The following is an 18,586-nucleotide window of genomic DNA, read 5'->3' as shown; positions in this document are numbered from 1 at the left end:
TAATTTACGATAATGTCAATACATATTTACGATAGTTGGGTTACTATAACACATGAAGATATTTAACATAACGTTATAGTAAACCACTTAGTATGACGTTACTATAATCTCGTAAATTAACATAGTAATTATCGTAACACAAAGTGGCTACAGAATAAGTTATTTTGTATGTAGCTATATATATATATATATATATATATATGGTGCCTTGACTAGCGAGCTGCAGCCGGCCGGCCGGTGAATAAAAATAGTCTAGAAGTCGGACCAACTCACTGTATGCTTTGCTCAATATAATCTTGCTTTCTTCTGGACGACGGTCGATGCAAAGAAACGACCTGCCACGAATAGAACCAGGGGAGTGATCGAGTGGCTAAGCCGCCTAACAAATGCTTAAAATTAAATCAAAAATAAGAGCTTTGTTACGGTGCTTGGAGGCTCCCTTGAAATTTATTTACGGCCGCTATTAATTAAGAAAATTAATTAATTATGTTTAGAAAGACATCTATTAATTAAAAATAATACATCCGATCGATGAGGACATACACAAATATCGCATGCACTGTGTGGTGTCGGTGTCGCATATGCCCGTGCCCTGCCACCGATGCAGGCCGAGGCTATATAGAACTGTAACTGAATGAATCACTGTGTCACACTGTGACTGCATCCAATATATCGTGTCGTATCCACAGTACTACAGGAACCATGGACGCAGCAGCAGGCGCCACAGGCAGTGCCGACGCTCGCCTGCTCCTTCTTGCCGTCGTGGTGGTCGTCGTCACCGTCTCCTCGCTCGCCGTCCTCACCGCCATCCACTCCAGACGAAACGTCCCACGTGGAGCTCCGAGCCCGCCGTCGCTCCCTCTGCTCGGCCACCTCCACCTGCTCGGCTACCCACTGCACCGCTCCCTGGCCTCGCTCGCCGTCGCGCACGGTCCCGGCGGGGCCAGCACGGCCGCAGCCGCTGCGCCGGTCCTGTCTCTGCACCTTGGCGCGCGGCGCGCGCTGCTGGTGTCCGCGCACGCCGCGGCCGTCGAGTGCTTTACCGAGCGCGACGCCGCCCTGGCGGGCCGCCCGCGGCTGCTGGCCGGCGACGTCCTGGGCTACGGGTGCACCGATATCCTGTGGGCTTCCTACGGCGACCACTGGCGAACGCTACGCAGGTTCTTCAGCGCCGAGCTCCTCTCGGCCTCCCGCCTCAACACGCGCGCCGCCGACCGCTGCGCAGAGGTCGCCGCCCTCGTCCACACCCTGATTCGCGATGCTGCTGATGCTGCCGGCACCACGGCTGCTGCTACGTCGGTGATGGTCACCCTGCGGCCAAGACTTTTCGAGTTCGTCATCAACGTGATGCTGCGCGCGCTCATCGGCGCGTCCCTGCACGGTAGCGACGCTCGCCGGTGGCAGGAGATCGTTGAGGAGAGCGTCCGGCTCAACGCGGCGCCCAGCGTCGGGGACCTGTACCCTGCTTTGCGGTGGGTCGACCGGCTACGCGGCGTGGACGCGGCGCTTTCGAGGCTGCAGGCGAGGCGCGATGCGTTGCTCGTCGGCCTCATCGAGGATCACTGTCGAAAGCGTGACGCTGGTGGTGTCCGAGACACCGATACCGGGAACAAAGTTGCCCTTGATGAGCTCCTGTCTCTGCAAGAAACAGATCCCAGCTACTACACCGATACTGTCATCAAAGGCATCGTCATGGTCAGTAGTCTCTTCTCTTCAGTTAACCATGCATCTTGCAGAACTAACTCGCTTCACACCTTTTGTTTCTTTGGTTTTTACTTTATAGTTATAATTTTGATAGTACTAATTATGGTCAAATACTCACATCACCAAATAAAACTTCTAGTAGTATTAAAAAATTGTCCAACGAAATTGTCCAACAAAAAATCAATCTAGCAACTATGTGTTGCAACTCCACTTATTTGTAGCCATCCATCATCTCTGAAGATGCTCTCAGCATTTGACACGTGTTCACAGCTGGCCATTTTTATTTGTGGATGTGCAACTTTTAACTTGCACGAATCTTGAATTAAACTAAACCGTTGGATAACCAGTGTTGCAACACATAGCCGTTGAAAATACACCTTGAGAGTATCAGCTTGAGACTACGGTCCGCATACCACTAGGCATTCTTGGGTGCTTGAGTTTTGATGTAGGACTTTGGGGTGAGAAACGTTCCCCGGCTTCGTGGCACTGCTAGCAGTGATGAGGCCTTTGGCGCCATGCTCCTCGTCGGAGGCATTGACACAAGAGGCCTCCAGCCTCCTATGGTTTCTGTTGAAAAACCTTGATCTCTCGGTCCACAATGACAATAGGCCGCCCACCACCCACGCACCCCAAGTTGTTTCCTTGTTTGTTCCGTCAAGAAGGGTTATTTGTCCACTGCTGCTTTTGGTGGCTTCGCGGGCTTTGTGTTGTTGTGCTGGTATCGCGTTGTTGCTTCCTTTGTGGATGATGGGTGGAAGGGGGGTTAGTGCTTTGCGTTGTACGTTGCTTCTTCTTTATTAATACATGTCCGGCAATTTCTTGCATGTGTCTTTACCAAAAAAACCTAAACAGTATGGATTGCCTTCAATAAATAATGTACATAAGGAATTTTGATTGAACACATGTGAAGTTAGAAATATTTCTATTATATACTAAAATAAATCCCAATGATGGTACGGTACATATGTAGGCAATACTCCAAGGAGGGACTGGGACATCTATGCTGACAATCGAATGGGCGATGGCACAGCTGCTGCTGCATCCTGAAGCCATCAACAAGGTGAGGGCGGAGATCGACACGCACGTCGGAACAGCTCGGCTGGTGGAGGAATCGGACATCGCCAGCCTCACGTACCTACAGTGCGTCGTCAAGGAAACCCTCCGTCTGCGCCCCGTGGGTCCCATCATCCCGGCGCACGAGGCCATGGAGGACTGCACCGTCGGCGGGTTCCACGTCCGGCGGGGCACCATGATCCTCGTGAACGCCTGGGCGATCCAGCGGGACCCCGCTGCCTGGGACGCGCCAGACGAGTTCAGGCCGGAGCGGTTCTTGGTCGATGGTGGCAAGGTGACGGCGGCGACCGCCATTCCCATGCTGCCGTTCGGGCTGGGCCGGAGGCGGTGCCCCGCTGAGGCCATGGCGATGCGCCTTGTTAGCTCCACGGTGGCGGCGCTTGTGCAGTGCTTCGAGTGGGATGTTGGGGAAGGCAGAACGATTGACATGACAGAAGGTGGTGGGCTGTCCATGCCCATGGCGACACCGTTGGCTGCTGTCTGCAGGCCTCGTGAGTTTGTGAAGAGCATGCTGTCTGCCTCAACATGATGTCGTGAATAGTAGCAATTAGTGGTTACTAGAAATGATAAATTACGTATTATTTATCTTCTGTGGCTCTTTACTCCTCAGATTGTTGTTAAGCCAAACTATCTTTAAGTTTGACCATGTTTGTATACAAACAATAATATTTTATGGGGGAAAGTACATTGTTCAGCCTCCTAGTGGCACCTCATTATTTATTTTAAAAAGATGATCAAATAAATTTAAAGCAGAAACAAGTAGATATAGATAACGTTTTCAGAAGAAAAACTGGTACTAGTTTCATATTTTCCTGATCTAGAATAATTTAATTATGTATTTTCGAGATCAAACCAGCTTCAACATCAATCAAAGGTCAAAATTTGTCTAGTTTTCCAGTTTCGTCAATTTTTTTTTGTCTAGTTTCGAGAGGGTGTTCGTTATCCGATCTTGAAGTTCAAGGAAAAATCAGACTAGCGTGCAAATTAAAGGTTGAAAAATGGAATTTACCATTACTTTTTTTATGTGGTCAATGTTGATACACTTGGTCAAACTTTGAATTAAAATGTGGTAACACGTGCTACCCCGATTTGATTCCATGAAATGAGGTTGGAATCCATCCGACTAGTTCGCTTCTAGAGGATGAGTAGGCTTTAGCTACGCAACGTGATGGCTACCGTTTTCTTCTGGACTGGATGGTCCATGCAAGGAAACGACTTGCCACTGATACAAGTCACGAACCACCTGTGGAGTGGCTAATAGGCTGCAACTTGCAGCCATTGATATTTTCTAACCTGATGAAGATAATTAATTATTGAATTAAGACAAATAATCTGATGAGGACGCAGTGGATGCATTGTGGACCCTGCGAGATTAGGACACGTAATTCGACCTCTGACAAACCTGGGCAGCAAGCAGCTTCAACTGGACCACTCTACTCCTTGCCGTGTGCGGTGCACCACCGGCTGCTATCACGCCGGCGTCGCCTCCATCCCTATCCCATCACCTCTTTCTAATTCCTTTCCCATCAGCCGTGCGGAGTCTAGTGATTCACTGACTCATCCTCATCTCACTTTTGTACGTTTTCCACTACTACTCCTTCCGATTTATTGGATGTCATATTAGCTTTATCGCTAGTCTATACAATGTTTTTGTTTGCATTTGATAATCAAAGGATAGAAATTTTAACAAATGACAAAGCTAATACGACGTGTAAAAAAATACGGTGGGAGTATTTTTTCGACATATATAATCCTGACCGAATTATTTCTTTCCTGTTACTTATTTTCTTCCATTTTTTCATATTTTTCATTCCTCTCCATTTTCTCGGTTTATGGACATTGTATAGAAATATGGTAATTTCAAGAAATTTGTTCTTAGAGTTGCCTGTTCTGCGCTATGTATTTTCTTAAGGGCAAGTATAATGGTGTTGTCTTATAGGTGGGTGGTATCATGGAGTGCCAAGTAATCTTGATACGGCTTAATCAACAACAATTTAATAGTTGCCTGATAATAACACACGATTCCTTAATTTTTGTTGGATCGGACAAAGAAATGTTAAGAGGACATAGCCAATACACCGGACACGCAATCACTACCAAAACATCATTGTCGGTTGTGCTGAAGCCGGCAATGACTGCTAATCACTGCCTGGTGGTGGTTTTAGCTGGCAGCGATAGGTGGCTCGCTGCCAGGTGATTAGCTTCCCGTCAATTTTCTAGACCCACTAAAAAAAACCACCTGTTCAAGCTACGATACGCCAGTGATAACTACCATATCACTGTCAGCTGCTGATTGAATCTGGCAGTGATATATCCCTATTGGGTCAAACCAACACCAACCAGAAACAATTTTCATATCACTATTGGTTTTTGTTTGACCCACCAGTATTCTTCCCGTCCATTGGATCGACCGGCCACCTACCACCCTTTTGATTTTCCACCGCTGCTGCCACTTACCACCATTCCTTCTATTTATTAAAGTGGTTTCTGGACGCTTCCAAGGCCACAGATGGATCCCCCCCCCCCTGGCTCATCCATATGCAAGATATAACTCATCCATATGCATATGGCCGGGTTCTCTCTGTGGGATCGAGAAAGCCCCTCCACATACACATTCCATTATGCATAGTCAAGATGGTGCAGATGAGAAGTACTTGAAGAATGTTTGTGAAGTTGGAGCCATGCCGAAGCTTGGGGACGCTGGGCACGATGCTCGGACACCCTCTTTGTTGCATGGGCTTCCTAGTTGGTTTTTGGGACACTCCAAGTTCACATGGTCATCATTCACCCATCTCCAGAGGCATAGGCTCATCACGGCTCGCATCCATCACAGCGTCCTCTTGCACCTTTGAGACCCGACTCTGGTGCTAGAACAATGTTTTGTGAGGTGGTTATGTTATAATGTGTTTGTAGACTTCGATGCCAACTAACATCAGCTTAGTCGGAAAATGGTCTTTGTCATCATATTTGGAATTTTATTCTAAAGCCTTTATTTTTTATATGATTTACATATATGTGTACCCTAAATCTTTATGATAATTTTTAACTAATTAAGGTCTTTATTGTTGTTGTATATATCATCTTTACTGGCCAGCGATTGTTGAACATTTAATTACAAATTAATGCATTAATTTTTTATAAGAGTCATAGGATTTAAACAAACTAGTATATTGCTCATGCTAACTCTGTGGCAACATTTCGTATATACACATCAAAACAACCAAAAGGCAATAAAACCTCTAATCACACTATTGTCCAAGTCATCGCCATGATGAGAATTCTTCGAACAAAATCATTTTTCGAACATACTAAAATTTTGTTGAATTCGCGCCACACTCCAATTCAACATGCAATCACCTCCTACCATTTGTACTCTCTCTTACTAAAACTAAAACCCTAACTTTCCCTCATCCCCTTCAAAGGCATATTTCTAAATTAATTTGGTGCACATCATTTTATTTTTGACACATTAGTGCTTGAAGTTGTTTGGCTTTTATTTGAACTTTTGGTCGGAGTTAGAAGTTTTGCTTTTATTTGAACTTTTGGAGTTTAACCCCTTCGTAAAGCCCCTCCTTTATCCCTATAAGAAAAAAAGAAAAATTCTTTTCCCCTTGTAACAAGGCAAATTGGCCTCCACCGCAGGCCCAACTCCCACTCCACCCCTCCTTTTCACTTCCAGCCCCGCCCGCTCCTTTCCACGGCCCAGCCCAGCCTCTTTCCCACTTTGTAATGGTGATCGATTATGTTATGTCCCGCTTTCGTTTTTTGCAATAATTTTTTTTCAAGATTGATTAGCACTAATGCACAATTATTAGAGGTGGACAAAATTATTTTATAAATTAAATCTAGCATGACATAGAGCCTCGCCCGCGAGCGCCCCTGCGCTGACGGCTGCCCGCATCTGCGCCTCTGCTGCAGCCCCATGGCCGTCGCCCTCCAGCTCGTGCCCACTCCTCCCTCCCACATAGCTGTGCCTAACGCTCGCGCAACTGTGCCAAGGCTCTCGCGCCCGCTTGCACCGGCGATGTTAGCATCGCCCTGGGCGGTCGCGCCTCCCATCCATGGTAAACAAAAGTTTCTTAAATAATTTTTTCAATAAATTAAATGATGAGTTGAATTCAAGCCCTGCTCGAATTCAACATGTACAAGACCATTTCGCACATACTTTATATTTGATCTAAAATAAAACCCTGACTCTATCTTCTCTCATGGTATTTTTGAGATTTCCAATGGTTTTTAGAAGATCACAGTTCTGCTAGAAAAAGGGAAAACAGAATCAACATGGGGTGTAGCAAGCTTTGTTTTGAGTGTTCCTTTATAGTACAAATTACCTACCAGCACGGGTAGATATATATTATCCAATTGTGGTCACCTCGATCATTAATGCCAAACAGTTGGTTCAACCATAGCTAGGTCTGAAATAGGCCAATAGTAATGTAGGGATGAATAGAAAATGATTGGGTTTGACTATCACTGTCGGTGGGTAAACCGGCAGTGATGATGGGATTTAGTGAATCATCAGTTGTTGTTTGTGTAGGAGTGGAAGACGCTGTCACCAAGAGAGGGGCGGTGACGAGAGTCGAATATAGGGGTATGTTAAGTCCCGGGGAAAGAGGAAGTCGACCAATGGACCCCCCAACCAATCCCATGGACCGCTCGGGGGCTCGAGGGCTATACCCATCGGGTACGCTTGCGCGCACCCTTTAGATGGAGTTAGGGTGAGCTCCGGACACTTTTGTTTCAACCTTTGTGTGTCTACAATACATATTTAGTTTAAATATCTTGTAAAAATAGTTTTTTAAATACCTTATCTTACTATTACTAAATAGAGATGAGTCATGCTTGAGAAAGGATAAAATTATACAAAGTCTTAGAAAAATTATAGACACATTGCCATTGATTCAGAGGATTATTTAAGTAAAAAATATTATTAAGCATCACACTTCTTTTTCGTATGAGCGACGTAGAGGAGCCCAGCAGGCTTATCAACCAATCACTGGCTAGCCAGCCACTACTAGAGAACAGACTTTAGAACGATGTCCCAATTTGGCATTAGCCTCGGCATTTTTTGCCCCCGGGACTAAAGGTTCCTGCCCAACGGTTGTCCGCGGGACAGGGATCTTTAGTCCCGGCTGGTATTACCAACCGGGACTAAAGGTAAACCTTTAGTCCCGGTTGGTAATACCAGCCGGGACTAAAGCTTTTAGTCCCGGTTTAGGTGATGCCCCGGAAATAAAGATTAATCTTTAGTCCCGGTTTGGACCCCTAACCGGGACTAATTATCCCGGCCTATAGACCAGCTCATTTCTTCCTCCCCGAGCCCGAGTCATTCCGTTCAAACTCACTGCCTCTGTTCTTCAGTTTGCTGTTGTTCTTGCTCTATCCCCCTCCATTGGTGTTGCTCTTCGATTTTGGAGGTAACAAACTTAATCCTCTTATGTTTTATCAGTAGCTTGTCTCATTTTGCGATGTAGATGCATGTGTAACTTTATATGTTGGACTTTATTATGATTTTATGTCATTTTTAGCTCAAAATCACATGATGATTTGCATATATGTTTGGATAAACAAAAGTTAAATTAGTTCATCAAAATCACGCCTCGCTCGTCCTTGCTGGAGCACGTGCCATGAAATGATGCCTTTTATTTTTTAGAATTAAATTTTCCATGAAATGAAAAACTTAGAAAATAGTTAGAAAATTATAGAAAATCCGTACTAGTTGAACTTGCGGACCGTGTTCATCTCGGCGAGCATGTTCTCTGCCGAGCGGTAACGGACGTCAAGGAGGAGCTTTGATTCTACGAGGGAGAGCGGCAACGGTCGTGGACGACCGTGTTCCCTTCCTCGTAGAATCGGAGCTCTTCCTTGGCCAAGTACGGTGCCGTCCGGTGGAGAAATGCTCGCCGAGATGATCACGTAAGCATGGTCAACTAGTACGGATGGTTATTTATTGAAACATGTTTTTGAGCTATGTGATTTCTATGTCATTTTTAGCTCAAAATCACATGATGATTTACAATAGTAAAATCACTTGATAGTTTGGTATTTTGCTATTATATATAGTACATATTTTATGGTTTAGTTAGATAAATAAATAATTTTAGTTTTGTTTAAATATATTATTTTAGAAAATATGAAATTTACACTAGTTTGCAAAAATAAGTATAGAAAGTAGATGACAACTGGTACCGGATCCTCGGCCTCTCGTTCGGTTGCGAAACGACTGAGGCCAGAACTCCCTCTCTTTATCTGCGGCAAGTGTAAGCAGAAGATTGTGATGGAGTACCGACTCATGGAGGACTGCACCGTCGGCGGGTTCCACGTCCGGCGGGGCACCATGATCCTCGTGAACGCCTGGGCGGTCCAGCGGGACCCCGCGGCCTAGAACGCGCCAGACGAGTTCAGGCCGGAGCAGTTCTTGGACGATGGTGGCAAGGTGACGGCGGCGACCGCCATTCCCATGCTGCCGTTCGGGCTGGGCCGGAGGCGGTGCCCCGCTGAGGCCATGGCGATGCGCCTTGTTAGCTCCACGGTGGCGGCGCTTGTGCAGTGCTTCGAGTGGGATGTTGGGGAAGGCAGAACGATTGACATGACAGAAGGTGGTGGGCTGTCCATGCCCATGGCGACACCGTTGGCTGCTGTCTGCAGGCCTCGTGAGTTTGTGAAGAGCATGCTGTCTGCCTCAACATGATGTCGTGAATAGTAGCAATTAGTGGTTACTAGAAATGATAAATTACGTATTATTTATCTTCTGTGGCTCTTTACTCCTCAGATTGTTGTTAAGCGAAACTATCTTTAAGTTTGACCATGTTTGTATACAAACAATAATATTTTATGGGGGAAAGTACATTGTTCAGCCTCCTAGTGGCACCACATTATTTATTTTAAAAAGATGATCAAATAAATTTAAAGCAGAAACAAGTAGATATAGATAACGTTTTCAGAAGAAAAACTGGTACTAGTTTCATATTTTCCTGATCTAGAATAATTTAATTATGTATTTTCCAGATCAAACCAGCTTGAGCATCAATCAAAGGTCAAAATTTGTCTAGTTTTCCAGTTTCGTCAAATTTTTTTTTTGTCTAGTTTCAACAGAGAGGGTGTTCGTTATCCGATCTTGAAGTTCAAGGAAAAATCAGACTAGCGTGCAAATTAAAGGTTGAAAAATGGAATTTACCGTTACTTTTTTTATGTGGTCAATGTTGATACACTTGGTCAAACTTTGAATCAAAATGTGGTAACACGTGCTACCCCGATTTGATTCCATGAAATGAGGTTGGAATCCATCCGACTAGTTCGCTTCTAGAGGATGAGTAGGCTTTAGCTACGCAACGTGATGGCTACCGTTTTCTTCTGGACTGGATGGTCCATGCAAGGAAACGACTTGCCACTGATACAAGTCACGAACCACCTGTGGAGTGGCTAATAGGCTGCAACTTGCAGCCATTGATATTTTCTAACCTGATGAAGATAATTAATGATTGAATTAAGACAAATAATCTGATGAGGACGCAGTGGATGCATTGTGGACCCTGCGAGATTAGGACACGTAATTCGACCTCTGACAAACCTGGGCAGCAAGCAGCTTCAACTGGACCACTCTACTCCTTGCCGTGTGCGGTGCACCACCGGCTGCTATCACGCCGGCGTCGCCTCCATCCCTATCCCATCACCTCTTTCTAATTCCTTTTCCATCAGCCGTGCGGAGTCTAGTGATTCACTGACTCATCCTCATCTCACTTTTGTACGTTTTCCACTACTACTCCTTCCGATTTATTGGATGTCATACACTGGTAGAGAATCGAGCTTTACTCCCGGTGGGGAACCCCCTCTAGCCCCGGTTCCCCACCCGGGAGCAAGCATCCGGGACTAAAGGGGGGTCCTTTAGTCCCGGGTCAGGAACTGGGACTAAAGGAGGACCTTTAGTCCTGGTGGGTAACACCAACCGGGACTAAAGGTGCCTCCTGACATGCCACGATGGCCGGCACCTTTAGTCCCGGTTGGTAATACGAACCAGGACTAAAGGTTTTTTTATTTTTTCTTTTCTTTTCATTTTTTTGTTTTCTTTTCAAAATAGGTTTTCGAAGTCGTATTGTACGCTGCTAATTATACATTTATACGCACATATAGTATGTTTCGGTTCAAGCACAATGAACGTATTAAATTACACAATTCAAGCATAGAAATATATATATATATATATATATATATATATATATATATATATATATATATATATATATATATATATATATATATATATATATATATATATATGCATGCATGCATGCATATGTGTATTTTACATTATATTATTTCATGTGCATATATTACAAAAGATTGCATTATATTTGTTGTGACATAACAAGTTTTCTCTCATCCTCTAGCTTGGCTTCAATGGCAGTGTTGGGTCGAAGTAGAACTCGCCCTTGGAATCGATGACCTGCTCATTAAAAAATCCGGCTATAGACTCTTGAATTGCTTTGATTTGGTCTTGCCGTATGACCTTTTCCTCCAACCATCGAGTCTACAGGTTTGAATTAAAGGAAAATAAATTAATATGTGTACATATATATATATAAAGACATAGTAACACAATCAATAATAATAATTAAATGAATATATAGTGTATTTTTAACGTACTTTGAGTCTCTCTGTAGGAGTTCTTTGGGAGAGCACCTTGATAAACTTGCAAACATAGTAACCACAGTAGTTGTTCCCCTGTTCCTGCCTCAAACACCACTTTACGAGAAAAAGATTTGTCATCCAATCTGGTGATCCGGTGAAAGCTATATGTTTAATTAATAAAGATGATGCGATTCAGGGGACTTACTTTCAAAGGGATTACATTCAGTGGCGCTTTGTATTTTTCCATGTGTTGCTTCTCAATAAAGGTTTTCCAAACACTATCCAATAAAAAATTTGCCACGTCATCAGATATAGTTAATCATCATGTTTGTGTGTATATATAGTTGCTAGAGATCCCGAAATTACATCTGGATAATATCTATCATATCTTGGTAGTCTTGTTATGGTTTTCTCATCGAGTCATAGATTATCAAGTGACTTTTCACCAGATCGATGTCCATCAATATCCAGTGATTGCTGCATGTGTTTATAGGATATAACGCATAACACTCATTAATTAACTAGAATCAACATATGAGCCATTAAGGCTATGATCGACATGATTAACACTCACTTGAAGTTATAGGGAAAGAGTATATCCTTCTTGTGGCGTTGGTTCACTAAGAAGTTCATGAGGTTACTCTCTGACTCAGACTTCCAATTAGTCTTTGGAGTAATTGGGTCTTTGAATACTATATGGGGATCAACAAAACCAATTTCATTGCAGCCTTCCTTTCTGAGCTCTGTCATTGTAAATCAGCATATATATAGTACTTGTTAGGATAATTTATATGCATATACACACATATGATGAGTTTAATAATAGATCGAAAGAATTATTACTTACAGGCAATAGCAGCTAATGATAACTTTGTCCAGAGAGGTCAGGTGGCATAGTTGATGAAATTCTGCAAAGTCAACATACATAACATCATCGCCACGGAACCAATGTTCATCTCTAATTCTGACACCAACGCAGAAGTCTCCACTGGTAGACGCCTGCATGTACCACTTGTTTAGCAGGTACATTTGCGTCCCCAGATCAGATAAGGCTTGAGGGTTGTATAGACTCTGGCCTAGTACAAATTTTTTCTTCCAAATATCAACCTCCGCCACACTCTCAATGTTTCCATCACCAAACATCTGGTAAAGGTCGAGACCAGTCTCATCAAGAAATTCACCAAGGTGATCCAAATCGACATCCGGAGGTATGTTTGCCTGATGCATTAATCCTAAATTCGAACCATATTCATTACCAACAACTAGCAGGGGGATTGATTGGTGCGCTTGTTGTCCGAGTTGGGCAACTCCTTTCCCTGCCCGCTTCTTTTTCTGTGCCGCCTCAATTGACTTGGTGAGAGTGCGGTCATAGTCTGATAACGTTGATTTGGACGGCTTACGAGATTCCCGTTGTTGTTGCTGCTAAGAAGTCACCTTTTTTCTTAGAATATCTGGAGCTACAAAGAAGTACGGTTTCTCTGGGTTTCTCCTTGCTTCTTGATTCATTTTAAGTTTGTCATAGAATCTAGACATGTCTTTTTTATATGCATCAGTTCTTTCTTCCTTCTCTTCAGATATTATTTTGGGAATAGCCCTTGGTTTCACGGTGGCTTTCTTTGCAGGCGGGGACTAGTTCTTCGTTTGAGGGGCTGGCCTCTTGCTAGGCTTCTTGGTAGGCGGGGGCGGGGGAGGCGTTGGAGACCTCCTTGGAGGTGTTGGCAGCGGCGTTGGAGACCTCCTTGGAGGTGGCAGCTGCGACGTTGGAGACCTCCTTGGAGATGGTGTGGATGCAGCCTCGTCTTCCAACACAATGTCATCGTACAGAGCACTATGATGATCTGGCGATTGAACAATTGGATTTAGGTTAGGGGAGGATCTGCTACAAAAAAAGGAATGACATATTATTATGAGCAGATTATTAATTATTTAAGCCAATACAAATTAATGATGTAGTGTTTTCATCCGCACGTACCTATGGTGAGGTAGTTCAGGAGGAGGTGGAGCCGACATCCCTGGAATGATGATGTAGCGCTTGCGCCATAGAATGAATGTCTTCTCCGCTTCTCCTAGAGTCTTCTCGCCATCACCTCCAGGAATGTCAAGAGGCAAATCACTAAAACCTTTTTCAGCTTTATCTACCGAGATGGTAGCATATCCTTCTTGGATTATATTCCCATGAATCCTTGGTGTCTTGGTTCGGTCGATAGGATTAACAAGACCGATAGCCACCTTGATTGTGGAATTCTCCTTCGGAATGTGTAGCTCACACGTTGTATAAGGTTTAGTGACGTCATCCACAGGGAAGCGCAGTCCTGTGTCCCCTTGATTTGGTATCTCCGTGGAAGCGCAGCTGCTTTTCAACTGAACAGATTGGCTAATGTTGATTCCTGGCTCTGATGCCTGCTTGCTTGCACTCACTGCTATTTGCACTTGCCTTCTGATTTCCTCCTGCATTCTCGCTTCAAGGTTTTTTTCCCGCTCCTATGCTTCACGCACCGCTTCCTCCAACCTCTGGAGCCGCTGTGCCTCTTCTTCCTTCTTTCTCTGGCGACTTCTATAGGAAGGTCTGTCCTGAGGGAATCCATGCTCCCATGAGACACTTCCTTTGCCTCTAGTTTGGCCACCATGTTCAATAGTCCCGATGGCGTATGTCAGCTCATCCTTCTCTCTGTTGGGCCTGAACACACCACTAGCAGTAGCTCTCTGAGCATAAAACAATCTTTCTGCTGCTTCTTGCAGTCTTGCATCATAAACGCACTTCCCTGTCTCCTGGTCTAGTGTTCCCCCATGACCGAAAAACCAATTCTTTGCACGTTCTCCCCACTCGAGTGATTCTGGTCTGATACCCTTGGCAAGAAGGTCTGCTTCCATTTTGTTCCACTTCTTAATGGCAGTCGGGTAGCCACCTGATCCCAAGGTATGGTGGTATGTCTTCTGTTGGGCATTACGTTGGTTCTTTATCACCCGACTCACACCCTCTTCCGAAGTCTTGTACTGTACAAACTCATCCCAATAGGGCCTCTGCTTTGAGATCGGGCCTGGGACAGTAAAATCTGGTGCTATGTTCTTCTTGACATACGTCGTGTATAGGTGTTTCTTCCAAGTCTGAAACTGGGTGGCCATCTTCTTCATTGCCCAATCCCTAACTCGCTCCTTCAATTCATCACCATCTATTATATCATCATAACCATCTGTTTGGAGCGTGAAATGTACCAAGACATCATTCCAAATTAACGCCTTGTCACGATCAGAGACAAAACTGATATGAGGAGCATTGGTCTTCTTCTTCCATTCACGGGTACTAATCGGGAGCCGGTCCCGTACAAGGTAACCACAGTGGTGCACAAATTTTATTTTATTCGGCCCCCCGGTTCTCCTGTATCCACATTGAACTCTGAGATGATGAAGCGACCCTCCAATGGCTTTTTGGGACCTCGAACATTTTTACTCTTCGTTGTAGTTGTTGATGTCGATCCAGAGGGCTACAAAACATAAACATTATTTTTAATGTCATGAGCACACATAAGACATATGATAATATATATAGCTAATAATAAAAAAAATATACTTGACCAATATATTGTTGCTCATTTTGTTCAAGAGCTAAGTACTGACTCCCGTCATCTACATCCTCTTGCACGTTATTTTTAGCACCATCATCGCCGGCAACTTGAGTGCCAGTGTTGATCAAATTCATCATCAACTCCTCCTCATCCATATTTCTCGGGTCGGCCATCTAGCTTCAAAAAACAAAACCAATATATAGTACGTCAAATCTTTGCTTATTACATGCGTAAAATCTACGAACAATATGCATTATTAAATCTTGCCCCTCGGTCACGGACGCAATTCGCCACACTAGGACGAACTACATCGGTACTAGGGCGAATTAGGGCTATACATAAACGGCCGAGGGCAAATTGCATCGGTGACTAGGGCGAACCACGTCGGTGACATCAATAGCGCGGTTCGCCCTGGTGTGATTGTTTAGCATTAACGATAACGATAATACGAATGTTGATCAACTAGGCCACGAGAAAGGGTGGTGTGACAAGAGTGGCGGTGCTCCACTCCGCCGTATATATGTCTGTACACATGGGTGAACGAGGGCGGCGGTGCTCCACCGTATACATAGAAACGCATGGACGAAATGCATATGAATACAAATGACGTATATATACGTGTCGGCGCGGTGGCCGGTGTGCTGACGACGATGACGTGAGGCGGGCTGGGGCGGTGTCGGTGTGTGATGTTGTGATCCTATGTACCATGTGAACCATGTAGTCATTCATCATATGACAAAATTCTATGTTAATAATATAAGTATAAGTCATTATCAAATGTAAGTATATGTGTCTTATTGCTCATATAACCATTACTATTTCCGAAATGATAAGAATTTATTTTCTTCTTCTACAGGCGATCTCTGATGCTATGATATGAAGTTTGAAGATAGTCTTCCCGGAAAAAAATATGTAATGCTCATATTACTTTAGCAACATTAATATATTATATCTGTATATTCAAAGTTCACAAATGAAGAAACGTTGAAGTTTTCCTTCATTTGACTGTAGCCATGCATGCAAGTCCAACCAAAACTGCTAACATCATCACATGTGATATTTTTGATAAACTAAAAAACGCTTAGTTTACAAACTGGGTATCAAAATTGAGTTCCTATTTGACCAGGATTTACAAATAATATATAGCGTGTTTATTATACAAGCCATGGATTTACATCGATCTAATTAATTTCTAAAGTAATTTCATTGGTGGTCCTTAATTAAACTTGTCATGAGTTCAGGTCCCAGTGATCTTAAAATGTATTTTTGTACCATAAAATGCAGTTTTTGACACTCTAATTAAACTTGCTAATTTATCCATATAATATCCAAATATTCAAAACTTGCGTTAAGATATGTTTTTTTTATTTAAAATCATTTAGAGTTCCAAATATCCATTTTTAGTTCCTAGATTTTGTGATTCAAAATTTGGAATTTTCAATCGACCTCGAGCGTTGACATGGCTTACACCAAAGTTGTAGTTTTTGACGTGATCTATAACTCGGCAGTGGAGGGCTCGGACGAATGTACAAAGAGATCGACGAATATATCACCTCGATCGAGCTCGGCAGTGTGGAGGGCCTCGGGCGCGGTGGGGCAACGCGCAGTGGAGGGCCTCGGGCGCGGAGGAGGGCGCGGTGGAGGGCCACGGGAACGGCGCGGTGGAAGCCGCACGAGGAAGAAGAGGGCGGCGCCGGTGTCACGGAAGGCGAACGGACGCGGCGCGAGGAAGAAGAGGGCGGCGGTGTTCGACGAGGAAGAAGACGAGCGGATCGATCTGCGCCAGGCGCTGGAGGTTATATATCAGAGAGAATTACTCCCGGTGCCAGCCACCAACCGGGAGTAAAAACCCTTTACTCCCGGTGAGTATTACCAACCGGGAGTAAAGGTACCTTTACTCCCGGTGCGTGTTACCAACCGGGAGTAATGGTATACCTTTACTCCCGGTTGGTAACACGCACCGGGAGTAAAGGGTTTTTTTGGCGGGCCACGAAACTGCAGCCCACCTTTACTCCCGGGTGGGCTTCCCACCCGGGAGTAAAGGTGGCCTGCAGTTTCATTTCCCGCCTGTTTTAAGCAATAGTCTTGTTAAATACAATAGAAATGCAATAGTTTTTGTTAAATACATAGTAAATTAAATAAAAGGCATAAAATTATTTTGTTAAAAATATGAATTTTCTTTTTGTTTATTGCACATAGGAAAAATCTATAACCTAACTTTTTTATTTTTTGTTAGAATTATAAAACATAATGTAACTAATATTTATTATTTCGTTAATGCAAAAATATAGTGTTTAATTAAAATTATTAAAACTATTGGTTTTGGACAGGAAATTTGTTTTCACATCATTTTAACGTTAATATTTTAATTTTTCATCACTCAGTATCCTAATTTACCTTTTTGAGAGAGAAATCCCACCAAATCAAACATTGATTTAATTTGAAACATGACATAATAAACATCTAAATTCACAATTATTACATAATATCTCAAACACACACTATATTAAATCACTATATCATCAAGTGGGCACAACAGTGAACTTCTTCTTTACGTATGTCCCTTGGTTATGATCGCTTCGTAACCATGGAGTGTCCTCATCATTTACCAAGATGCTAGGGTCTTTGTTCACTTTGAAGGGCGGAATTCGGTCATCCTTTTCATATTCTTCTGACATGTCCGACTTGTCCTCAATTCCCACGATGACTCTTTTCCCTGAAAGAACTATGTGGCGCTTTGGCTCTTTGGTTGAGTCATTATCGTTTTTTCCTCTTTTTGGTTTGGTAGACATATCATTGACATAGAACACCTGATTCACATCCTTGGCAAGGACGAATGGTTCGTCTTTGTACCCAATATTACTAAGGTCTACTGTTGTCATTCCATACTCGTTGTCTTCTGTTACCCCGCCTCCGATCACCTTGACCCATTGGCACTTGAACAATGGGATCTTCAAAGTAGGTGCATATTCTAGTTCCCATATTTCATCTATGCGTCCATAATATGTCTGCTTATTCCCATTCGGGTCTGTGGCATCTATGCGGACACCACTGTTTTGGTTGGTACTCCTTTTATCTTGGGCTACTGTGTAGAATATGTTCCCATTTATCTCGTACCCTTTGTATGTGATGATATGCCATGATGGTTGCATAGCCAATAAATACAGTTGCTCATGGATGCTCTCATCACCTTGACATTCTTTTCGCAACCAACCGCCGAAAGTTTCCATGTGCTTATGCGTAATCCAAGCTTCAGTCTTCCCTGGAAACTCGGATCGTAAGAGATCCTTGTGTGTCTCAATATACGGATCTACCAAAGAGGAGTTCTGTAGAACTGTGTAGTGCGCTTTATTGAGATAATCATCATCCGTACCAATATATGTTTTTCTCCCTAGTGTCCCCTTTCCGCTTAGTCTCCCCTCATGTCTCGATTCAGGAACACCAATCGAGTCAAGGTCGGGAATAAAGTCAACACAAAACTCAATGACCTCTTCTGTTCCATAGCCCTTGGCGATGCTTCCTTCTGGGCGAGCACGGTTGTGAACATATTTCTTCAGGACTCCCATGAATCTCTCTAAGGGGAACATGTTGTGTAGGAACACAGGACCGAGAGTGAA

At 43.7% G+C, this 18,586-nt stretch overlaps 1 protein-coding gene across 1 annotated transcript; it reads left to right on the top strand.

The window, feature by feature from the left end:
• Window positions 1-634: 634 nt before the first annotated feature.
• On the top strand, window positions 635-3,491 carry LOC136482765 (cytochrome P450 81Q32-like). The gene is made up of 2 exons (XM_066479972.1): window positions 635-1,695; window positions 2,675-3,491. The coding sequence occupies exons 1-2, from the start codon at window positions 703-705 to the stop codon at window positions 3,305-3,307; spliced, it is 1,626 nt and encodes a 541-aa protein (XP_066336069.1). The 5' UTR covers window positions 635-702; the 3' UTR covers window positions 3,308-3,491.
• The last annotated feature ends 15,095 nt before the right edge of the window (window positions 3,492-18,586 follow it).

The sequence above is a fragment of the Miscanthus floridulus genome, chromosome 9, assembly GCF_019320115.1.
Source record: "Miscanthus floridulus cultivar M001 chromosome 9, ASM1932011v1, whole genome shotgun sequence".
NCBI lineage: Eukaryota > Viridiplantae > Streptophyta > Magnoliopsida > Poales > Poaceae > Miscanthus > Miscanthus floridulus.
The sequence above is the reverse complement of the archived record's forward strand: the minus strand, read 5'-3'. Positions and strand labels throughout refer to the sequence as shown.